Source organism: Periplaneta americana, chromosome 2 (assembly GCF_040183065.1).
Source record: "Periplaneta americana isolate PAMFEO1 chromosome 2, P.americana_PAMFEO1_priV1, whole genome shotgun sequence".
In the NCBI taxonomy this organism is placed as follows: domain Eukaryota; kingdom Metazoa; phylum Arthropoda; class Insecta; order Blattodea; family Blattidae; genus Periplaneta; species Periplaneta americana.
The window spans coordinates 163,478,156-163,490,342 of record NC_091118.1 but is presented as its reverse complement, the minus strand read 5'-3'; the positions used below and the strand labels follow the sequence as shown (position 1 = coordinate 163,490,342).

At 35.3% G+C, this 12,187-nt stretch overlaps 1 protein-coding gene across 2 annotated transcripts in view; it reads left to right on the top strand.

Annotated features, from left to right (window-relative positions):
• Window positions 1-234: 234 nt before the first annotated feature.
• The window catches only part of LOC138694745 (odorant receptor 85c-like), a 49,824-nt gene continuing 37,871 nt past the window's right edge, over window positions 235-12,187 (top strand). For both annotated transcript variants that reach the window (XM_069818761.1, XM_069818760.1), the window contains exon 1: window positions 235-409. In XM_069818761.1, coding sequence (XP_069674862.1) covers window positions 375-409 — 35 coding nt within the window. In that variant the 5' untranslated portion in view covers window positions 235-374. The remainder of the gene's footprint in view (window positions 410-12,187) is intronic.

Genomic DNA, 12,187 nt, shown 5'->3' with positions numbered 1-12,187 from the left:
CGAATGCTTCACCCTTAATTAACACGCACTTAGAACGCAAATGTTTTACCGGTCAAAACTACGCAACAAATGTTGTATGGATTACAAAAAAGAACGATCTGTGAAACCAACGTCTGCGCAGTTCAGTTGCACATAGTCTAGCTCTGACAGCCGTCGCAGTAGGACGTGTCCAGCAGCGCGTCGGGTCTGAGCAGGCAAGCAGCTAACTTTGAGTGGTTGCTGCATAAACGGTGTTGTTTATTTCTGCGTGTGTTCATAGTAAGTTAACATGGCAACAAAAGTTATTCGGCAGCATACAATCAAAGCAACATTTAACAAGGATCAGCAACGTCCGAGTGCTATGGAAATTCATCAATGGATAGCAGACGAGTTAAATGTACAAGAAGACGACCTACAAGCAATTCAACTTGTAAGTAAACAACATGCTCTTTATTTGAAATTTAAAACGTCTGCAGTGTATGAGAATTACCTGCAACGTTACGAAGGGTCATCAACCTTAACCTTACAGAGTGGAGATAGAGTTGACGTTACGCTTTCCCCAGCGGAAGAAGAAAGTACTGTCGTAAGAGTGTTAAATATCCCCCCCCCCGAGGTGCCCAATGAACGATTACATAACGTTTTCCAAAATTATGGGAAAGTAAAACAAACAGATAGTGAAAAATGGTCGTCGCGATATCGATTTCATGTAGATACCGGAATACGGCTAGTTAATATACTCATTGACAAACCGATCCCATCCACCATTGTAGTAGCTACATACGAGTCATATGTGACGTATCCAGGCCAGGAACAATCATGCTTCATCTATGGCGGATTATCCCATCTGCGGAATACATGCCCTAACAGAAATTTAAAAGCGAAAGTCACTGTTGCCCCTAGAACTGTCTTTACTATGAGCGACTTGTTTAAAAATGCCGAATCGACGTCGAGATCAACAGTTCCGCTCAGAAGTCATTCTAGTCAACTAAAGGAAAGTGAAGCTGCTGATAACCTTAATGGGAATGATGACGTCATATCACGTCCATCGGACATTATGGAGACGGAACACCAAATTGACAAACACAAGAAGTCTAGAGGGGATGGAGTTAATGGGCCAACGACTGAACAACATCGGGAACATAATACTCAGGACCATGAAGAGGCAGAGCAAAATCCGGGTGAATTCTGAAACTGATTCTGCTGATGAAATTGAGGGAACCCGTGTAGATTCCGATCAACAAAAGTCAGGAGACGGCGCGCGTCTTCAATCTGAGCTGACTTCTGTGTGCGATAACAAACGTAAGACATCAAGTAATACGTCAGCTGTTAAGAATGACTTACAAGGCGGTAGTACATCATCTTCATTGGACAAGCAATCTGGTACACATATACCTACACAACTTGAAGCGGAGCAGACATGGAATGAAATGATGGACGCAGACGATACCAGCCACAGGTCCACTTCTTCTTCTCAACACAAGGACATAGCCGCGCAGAAGACAAGCAAAGGAGGCAACAGAGCGGGTAGGTTACACCCATATAAGCATGAAGGCAGCAAGTTGGGGTTTCCTCCTCTGAGAGTAACAGATTAATATCTTCCACTTGTTATTATATTGACATACCTAGGATAAATGCTTATTCAGTTTGACACATTTAATCATGTCTCATTTGAATCCATTCTGGTTTAAGGAAGCTCACTCCTTTGGATTATTAAACATATTTTTCCTTTCTTTAATCCCTTTCTATATTTATTTCTCGTTCATGACGGATGTCATTAATATTCTTACCTTAAATGTCAATAATATCTCCTCTCCCCGTAAAGTTAAGTTATTATCACAATGTCTTCGCAATATGGACATCCAGATTGGCTTACTGCAGGAGGTCGGGACTTCGGACCTTCATAGCATATTTGGTTATAATATAGAATCCAACGTTCTACCCGATGAGAGAGGAACAGCTGTAGTGATTCAAGACACATTCCATATACAGACGTAATTGAACTTCCCGATGGAAGGGGAATAGCACTTCGAGTAGATAACATCCATATTGTGAATGTGTATGCCCCCTCAGGCTCGCAGAAACGACGTGAACGTCAGAAGTTTTTTACGACTGATATAACACCGCTTTTAACACGTAAAAATGAACAATTAGTATTAGGAGGAGATTTTAACTGTGTATTGCACGCCTCCGACACTTCCGGAGAATATCATCCTTGCCCGGAACTCCAAAATATAGTCGATGGTCTAAAACTATTGGATTCATGGAAATTACAGACACACCGAAATTCCCTTTACACATATAAAAGTCATAATTGCGCTTCAAAATTAGATAGAATATATATGACACAGAACCTGAAGTCCAATCTTTGAGGTACAGACATATGCCCGGTCGCTTTCTCTGATCATTGTGGTTATATAATAACCCTACGAATTCCACGTCTACCTACTCCATTTGGCAGAGGAATATGGAAGCTTAACACAAACATATTGAAGGAAGAGGATTTCAAAGAAGCTTTGGAACACAAGTGGAGAATGTATCAACGCCAGAAGTCGAGGTATCCAAATATTTTAGAATGGTGGGTCAACACGAAACAAAAATTAGGAAAATGGATGAAATACTATAGCATTCTTCGACAACAGGAAATAAAAGGACAAGAAGAATATTTGTATGGATTACTGCGGGACATATATGCTTCGTCTTCAACAGAACTTCGATTAACCACTTTACTGAAAAAAGTTAAAGCAAGTATCCTCAAAATTCAACATGATCGAGATAGTGGTACACAAATACGAGCCCGATCCAACAGTATGCCAGGGGAGTCGACTTCCATGTATGATGTCATTCGAGAGACGAAGAGGGGGAAAAGAAAATATATTAACATGATTACTAATGCTGATGGAGTAATACACACAGCACAACCATCATTACGTTCTGTTTTGTACGAGTATTACAAGAATCTATATACCGAACCATTTGTTGCGCCAAATATCAATATACAAGACAGTCAGAAGAATCCGCCATCAGCTACACTCACAACACCTCTAATAACACAAAATATATTGGCAGCTATTAAAGCTAGTCCATTGAATAAGTCACCAGGAGCGGATGGAATTCCAGTCGAGTTCTACATTGCTTTTTGGAGTATAATCGAGAGGGAAATGGTAGAAATAATGAACGCCCTTATGACATCTCCTACTATTCCCAGTGATATTTGTTTGGGAATAATGGTACTTATACCCAAGATTCCTTGCTCGAAAACAACTCTAGACTACCGTCCCATTACTCTCCTGAACAGCGATTACAAGATATTTATGAGGTGTATGAAGACACGTTTGAGTACAATTTTTCCACATATAATAGGACCTCATCAGCAATGTTTAGTGGCTGGCCGAAATATTCTCAATGCTGCATGTGCAATTCGTGATAGCATCAGTGTCGCAAAACAAAATAAACAAAGTCATATGCTTATTTCCCTGGATTTTGACCATGAATTTGATAGAGTACGGCATAATTATCTACTACAACGAATGATGGAGTTAAACATAGACCCGGCTTTTATAGCTTGCTTACGCAATATAATGGCTGTTAGTAATTGAAAACTGTTAGTAAATGGACATCTTACACAAGCCTTCCCTGTGGAAAGATCAGTGCGGCAAGGTTGCCCTCTGTCTATGCATCTCTTTGCTCTCACTTTGGATCCTCTGTTACAGAATATTTCTTGTATTTACCCTATGAATACAGATACTATTATTCGAGCTTATGCCGATGATGTCACTATAGTTGCAGTTGATGCTACCACATTGCCAAGAATGTATCAATGTATACAACAGTATAGTCGAGAAACGGGAGCTCAATTAAATGAAAAGAAAACGAAGGCTATGTACATCGGAAAAGAAGACAAGATCCCACTTCCTAGTTGGCTCAGCATTCACTCATCCATTAAAATCCTAGGCGTCACTTTCTTCAATGATCTTAGTCAAACAATACGATATAACTGGAATTCGGTCACTAATGCTGTTCGTCACGTCTTGTCTGCACAAAAATTTCGATTCGCTGACTTGGTTAAGAGAGCGCAATATATATCAATACATATGCTTTGTCGAAAGCTTGGTATATGGCGCAAATTTTACCCATTCCAAGTCTAATTGGTAAGAAATTGCGTTCTGCTACAGGTTGGTTTTTGTGGAACCGACAGATCTTGCGAATACCAAGAGATCAGTTAACCCTGGCAAAATCTCAAGGAGGCTTAGGAGTTTTTGACCCTTATACTAAAGCACTCAGTCTGTTCGTCTACCGGAATCTTCTTCACGTCCAAGGACAGGGAGATGACTTCTCCTTCACATTCTTCTCTAAATGGGTCTCCATAACAAAGTTAGAAAATCCACCGGATTTACGAGGTCTGCCAAGTCATGCACCACAAATACGCACTTTCAAACAGGAAATCAGTTACATACCACAAAATATCCTAAATTCTGTCACGGCCAAATATATTTATAAGTATATGAATAGAAGTTTGCCAGCTCCTAAAATTGTATGCCGTTTTCCTGTGTATAATTGGAAACGGATCTGGAAGAATATACGAAACAGTGTTTTGACCTTTAAACAGCAAGACCTGTGGTTTCGAGTGGTCAATGATATTTTTCCAACTAACAGTAAATTATACAATATCAGATTAGCCCGGACATCACTCTGCCCCTATTGTCAAGAAGAGGACAATCTTCAACATCGCTTTCTTGAGTGTCCGAGGATTAAACAATTTTGGGAAACTACAATTCAGAATATTAGTGACATCGCGCATATCCCTGTGACATACATGGATTTAAACTTTATACTCAAGCCAAGTTTTTATTATAAACCAAAGACAACACAGGCAGCTTTGTGAAGCGATTAGCACTTTGTATGGAAACAATATTGGAATAAATGTTAAGGCAATGTCCACACACTTATATGGAAATAATGTGATAAAAATATGAATTCATAAAATGTAATAGGCCTATGTAGGAAATTTGAAAGACATGTTGGTCCGACAAGTTAACAAATTTAAAGAAATAAATATCAAAAGTCCTTCAATAACTGTCTATTCAAAATACAAAATATTACATTAGTCATTACCACGCTACCGACCAGGCAACATTACTTCTACTACGCCAACACCAAAGATCTCGTAAGTAGTTCATCGTCACTTCATTTCTTCCTGTTTCCGTACAGGTCCCTTCACTAAAACTTATTATTGATTTTTGCAGATTTTACAATGTGCTGCCACGTCGTGATGACTGATGGAAAACAATATTTTAATTTGTTATTATTTTAACTGTCTGTGTCTCAATTTTAAGCTGCATATATGTTTTGCAGACTTCAATTTTTAAACAAATTTTGATCTATAAGCTGCATACATGTTTCTGCAGGTTTTAACTCCAAATACTTTTATGTATTAATTTTGAGACCTCATGAAGATTTAACTGTCATACATACATATATATATATATATATATATATATATATATATATATATATATATATATATATTCGACTGTTCATAAGTCACATTTTACTTGTTTTTCTTATCATTGTATTTTTATATTCTCACGTCATGTACCTTAACACATTTCGATGTTACTTGTCCATCTACGTCTTTATATGAAAAGCTTAACATCACGCAAGTCTGACCTGAAGATGCTATTATAATAGCGAAAGCGCTAGTCAAAGATACGTTCATGTAACCTATGTAATATTTTGTATTTTGAATAGACAGTTATTGAAGGACTTTTGATATTTATTTCTTAAAAAAAAACTATGTAGGAAAGGTTTCATCTTCTTTATCAGTACAATATTTGTGATTGTTACACTGGCAATATGGTCACTGAATATATTTTGGGGGTACATTATTGTTATTATTGTTATGATTATTATAATTATTTATTATGTTTAACAAGTACTTAAGATTCTTTAATTTTTTTAGACTTATTTTTTGTACTTAATTATGTGATAACTAATAACATTAAGCAAAGGAATTGAAATAATTTTGAACTGAACGTTAAAGTAATGTATATACTCTTACAATGTTACAATGTTTATTTTTGTATGTAGAAGTATAATAATTGTATCATATGTACAGGAATATTTGCTTTTGTTGTACTAGGTGATTCTCACTCAGATTATTCAACACTGATTTTGGGCCATTATTTTATTTTAAGTATTGTCTGTTTGAAATGTTTTGTTATTGCTATAGTTGTATATAATATGCAATAAAAAAAATTGTAATCGGGTTACAAAATTTTAGGATGAGAAGAAGATAGTTACTCTCCCACTTGCACACAGTGTAGACATGGCTAAGAGATGAGGAGGGCGAATCTTAGAAAAGTATGTAACTTATTTCATATGCTAGGAAGACGAACTGACAACAAGGTTAAAGTTTTCTTGAAAAAACCATAAAACTTAATAAAGGGTTTCGCATTGTCTTTCAACTTTCAATTGGAGTAGAGAAGTCACTGTCCTCATATCTAAGTAGCCTACATCTCTTTCTGAAGTGTTTGTGCAAAGATTTTATGTAACGCTACTATTGTGCTTTGAAGTAAGAGATTTCTCAGAGACGAATGTTGTCAGAGTTTTTAGCCTGAATTTGCATTAACAAAATAATAATTAATATCAAGTACAATCGATTAATTTTAATAGACTCGAATATTCGATTAAATCCCACAACACTAACAACAACAATAACAATAATAGGCCTAATAATAATAATAATAATAATAATAATAATAATAATAATAATAATAATAATAATACTTACTTACTTACAAATGGCTTTTAAGGAACCCGAAGGTTCATTGCCGCCCTCACATAAGCCCGCCAGCGGTCCCTATCCTGTGCAAGATTAATCCAGTCTCTATCATCATATCGCACCTCCCTCAAATCCATTTTAATATTATCCTCCCATCTACGTCTCGGCCTCCCTAAAGGTCTTTTTCCCTCCGGTCTCCCAACTAACACTCTATATGCATTTCTGGATTCGCCCATACGTGCTACATGCCCTGCCCATCTCAAACGTCTGGATTTAATGTTCCTAATTATGTCAGGTGAAGAATACAATGCGTGCAGTTCTGTGTTGTGTAACTTTCTCCATTCTCCTGTAACTTCATCCCGCTTAGCCCCAAATATTTTCCTTAGCACCTTATTCTCAAACACCCTGAACCTTTGTTCCTCTCTCAGAGTGAGAGTCCAAGTTTCACAACCATACAGAAGAACCGGTAATATAACTGTTTTATAAATTCTAACTTTCAGATTTTTGGACAGCAGACTGGATGATAAGAGCTTCTCAACCGAATAATAACACGCATTTCCCATATTTATTCTGCGTTTAATTTCCTCCCGAATGTCATTTATATTTGTTACTGTTGCTCCAAGATATTTGAATTTTTCCACCTCTTCGAAGGATAAATTGAACGGGTTACATCAGCTTCTTATCTATGCGGATGACGTGAATATGTTAGGAGAAAATACACAAACGATTAGGGAAAACACGGAAATTTTACTTGAAGCAAGTAGAGCGATCGGTTTGGAAGTAAATCCCGAAAAGACAAAGTATATGATTATGTCTCGTGACCAGAATATTGTACGAAATGGAAATATAAAAAAAAAAATAATAATAATAATAATAATAGTAATAATAATAATAATAATAATAATAATCTATACTAATAATAAATCTAAAAAAAAAAGTTGCACAAAATTAAACGGCGGATTCATATATACATACATGTTCACGTGAGAGAATCAGTAGCACATTAGCTGTGTTGTAGTGTCTGTCGACAGGAAGTAGCTAATATGATTGCGAATAAGTCAGACGTTATAGATACAACTGCAGAGAGATTTAGATACGTCTTCATGTTATTCAATATAGCAGGACTTCCAATATATAAGAAGAAAGTTTCAAAATTCCGCTTCTAATTCAGTATCGTAATATTAATTTGTACATATTCTGTGTATATTGCAAATGTTGTACAACTTATTTTGGAAAAGAGTGACATTAAACATTTTATGAAGACATTTCGAGACTTTATAGCAATGACAATGTGTATCTGGCTGGAACGTATTATCAGATATATTGAACTGAGAATTATATTGAAGACAATTGCGAAATTTCAGATTTTCATATTTTTGTTATTATATGCATATACATGTAGTATATTTAATTATCTTGCGGTCGTTTCAACTATTTATTTTATTTTTTAATTTATACTATTATTTATGCTTACCATAAACGTTTCGCATGAAACTAATTTCATACTGAAATATTTAATTTTTGTAAGTTTTTATTTTCAAGTGTATAAGTATACACAATTTTTTCTTTAATATTGCGCACGTATTTTTATCAGGTACTCTTATTTAATTAAACATAAATAATTATAATATTAATTTCCTTACAGTGAGTAGGCTACATATTAAAATTACAATAATTAATGAAAATATTATTTATTTATTTATTTTGCTAATAATTGTAACATGAAATATAATATAAACAGAACAACTTTAGCTCTCCCCTGAAAGAGTAGAACTCGTGCTCAGGGGCGGATTCCTGAATTGAAATTAAGAAGTACATAATACGATTTTATTATGTCTATTTTGCAATAAGAATATATAAATTTAAATTTACAATTTGTCAATTTTTATAAAATCCATACATAACTTTTTTATTTAATACTAGAAATATTAGAATTAACAAGATTAGGATATTTAAATATAAATTTGTTATATAATCTTGGGCCTAAATTACTACTATGATTAAATACTGTAGTGTTGCATTTTGGTTCGAACAATCTTAAAGAATTCATGCCTTTTGTTTCATAACTAAGATAATAAAATACAAAATTATTTCGATTCTATAATAATAGTGAAACAATGTCATACAACAAATATTTGAAGGATTAGCAATTATACATTAATTGCGTAACTCTGGCCTGCAGAACTGTAGCTCTTGAGAGCGACTGCTTTCCTCCCCTCTTTTACCCCACCCACCTTTTCTGCCTGTACGGTCACGGCGTTCTAGTTACGCTAGGCTGTATCGACATTCATTCTCGGGGCGGAATTCGATCATCCCCAATAGAAGTGGAGTGAGGCTGACGTCATAGTTCCCCTACTTTGCGAGTTCTGCAGGCCTGGGTATAACTTATTAAATGAATTAAAATAGAATATTTACAAATAAAATAAACTGTTTTGAACTTGTGTGTCAATATAAATAATAACCTTCAGAGTGACCTAAATATCTAAAAAAAAAGTTTAAATTTTGTCGCCTACAGAATAGATAATAAATACAAACTGATGACGTACATATAATTTATTATATTTAGCTTTTTTCTCAAGAATATTACAGATAAGTAAAATATTTATTCAGGAAGCAATTCTAAAAATAAATTTGAGAGTAGCTTATAGAAAATTATGTAGGTCGCTAAAAGAAAGAACCTTGAAGAAATTAGGAAAATTTCTTAAATGCTGTAAAGAAAAAATTGGAAGAAAAAGCTAAGTTATAAGCGTATTTATGACAGTAAGGATTAGTTATCTAAGATAAAAGGTGTGATTTTAACAGTAAACAAACTATTAAAGTGAGTACCTGGAAAACAGAAATGTGACCGGATCGCCATTAAGTGATGTCTTTTCTCAAAAAATGCTGTCCTTCAAAATTTTTCTAATTCGTGAACCGACAAATATGCCTTCTTTTAATTTAGCATCACTGATTTTAGGGAACATAGTCTTTAAGTGTTGAAAGGCTTCTCCACTCTTGTCTAGAGCTTTCACAGAATTTTTCATTAGCCCTAGTTTCATATGCAGTGGAGGAATAAGGACTTTTCACGTTGCACTAGCGGAGGATATTTAATATTATGCTCACCAGGAATATAACCTGGTCTGATAGGCCAGTTCCTCACCACATAATTTTGTGCTGTTGCTCGACTGTCCCACAAACATAAAAAAAACAACACAACTTAGTAAACTCTCCTTGTAATCCAAGCAACAAAGCTATTACTTTCAAATCTCCACAAATTGGCCAGCGATGATGTTCATTACAATTTACTGCATTCAATATTAGTGACATATTTTCATAAGCTTATTTCATAGTGACTGAATGAGCCACTGATGGAAGGTTCTGTATTGCCATTGTGCAATAAAACAGCTTTTAAGCTTAGTTTTGATGAATCGATGAACAGTCTCCATTCTTCTGGATTATATTCAATATCTAATTTATCCATAAGACAGTTCACATTTTTGCAGGCACAAACAGTATTTTTCATTACAAAACAACTAGTCAGTTTATCGTTTCATTTTCTGAACACGGAAATCTTGGTATCTTTTGTTAATAAGTCCCATTTTTGTAATCTAGAACCTAATAGTTCAGCGTGTTGCTTGGAAAGACCTAAATCTCTAACTAGGTCATTACATTCTGGCTATCGTATCAGATGTGGTGTTATATGATGTTCGGGAATGTGGATGGCATCAGCGGAAGTTGAAGGGTAGTCTGAGGATTCTGATAGTTCGTGTTCCTCTGGAATGACAATCTTTCATACTGGGCGGAGGGATAGGGACAGGAAGTTCAGGAGAATGTGGCACGGGTCTTATGGCTGGTGGGTGAATAGGATACACAATTTTATCTTTAGTTTTCCTTGAAAATCCCTCTGTTTTAGTAATGCAGAAGTAACAATCTTCCATATGACTGGTAGGTTGTCGCAAAACCATTGGAATAGCAAAAGACACGTTATTTTTCCCCCGCAACCACTCTGTTAACTTCACGTAACATGTTACACAACACACGTGTGGTGCCCAATTTTTATCCTGTTCATTCACTTTACAGCCAAAATACAAGTAATATGCCGTTTGTGCAAGATCGTGCGTATTTGCTTGTTTTCAGCACAGAACCAATACGCGGTAAGTGTGAAATACCACATTCAGTATTCCCAACGTAACACACACAACAATTTCCCTCTTCTTACCGCTTAAGCGCGACATTCATTTTACTGCTTTAGGCTTTTAACATATTATTTTTAGAGACGTTTAACATAGTAATAATTATAAATTGGAAACTTACCACTGCAATTTCACCTAAATTGCAATGTTAATTATTGTTTTTAAATATTTGCAAAAATTAAGTAAAGTCTACTACTCCACGAAACTTATTACATTCCTGATACAAGTAACAGTAAGGAAGCCGTGAAAAAATCAACAAGATTCCAGATGCCGATGTTATTACTGCAATATGTTATATAAATAATATTGTTAAAATATTAAAATGAAAAATAAATCATTACATAACCTTACCGTTTGTTTTAAGTTCGCATTTATAGACTGGGGGGGGGGAAGACAGACGTATATCACGGCCTGCTGGAGTATAGTAAACACAGAAAACATTTTATAGCAACAATGTTGAAGAAAGATATTTTGATTTTCCGAAGTTGCCGTCATTAAACAGAAACCAAGATGGAGATTTCATTGCAACTAATTAGAAATTCGTCTTTCAGGTATGTAATAAACGATCTTCGCACAAAATAATGTACGATACACGAGCGGTATGTTTGTTTTCATGTTCTCGGAAATTAAAGAAGCTCAACTACGTTTCGCTTTTTCAATCTTTTCCTCGACCAAGAAAATGTCAACATACCGCTCTTGTAACGTATATTACTATTTTACATTGTCTGTAATTGATCGACGTTGTAATTTCAAAGTTAATTCCCCATAAACATAGCAGAAACTATTTTGAAAATTTTTACATGAACGACGACTGCGATCTATGTAACACTATTACAGAATGACTAGTACCGCTCACAACATTTCCGCAATCAGAACTAATCGCTAAATTGTTCATTTCTTGTCTAACGATACAACAGCGACTGTATTTCCTCCTTTCCCTTGGCCATTCACAGCCAGATGTGATCTACCCTCCCGTGCAGCTGTATAATAAGGGTAATAAAAGAATAAACTATCGCTAAGGGTAACACTCATTTAACCCACAAAAGTGAAATTATGTTTTCAGTTGGAGAGCGTTGGTACGTTTAACCAAAGGTCCCGGGTTCAATACCCGGCCCCGGAACAATTTTTCCCTTGAAATTATTCAAATTAACTTTACAGGGAGTTATTCCTGAAAGCTTAATTTGCATAATACACGTCACTGTACGTAACAGAAAACCACAATTTAAAGTCACAGAGTTAGTGTGCACTCAAATGT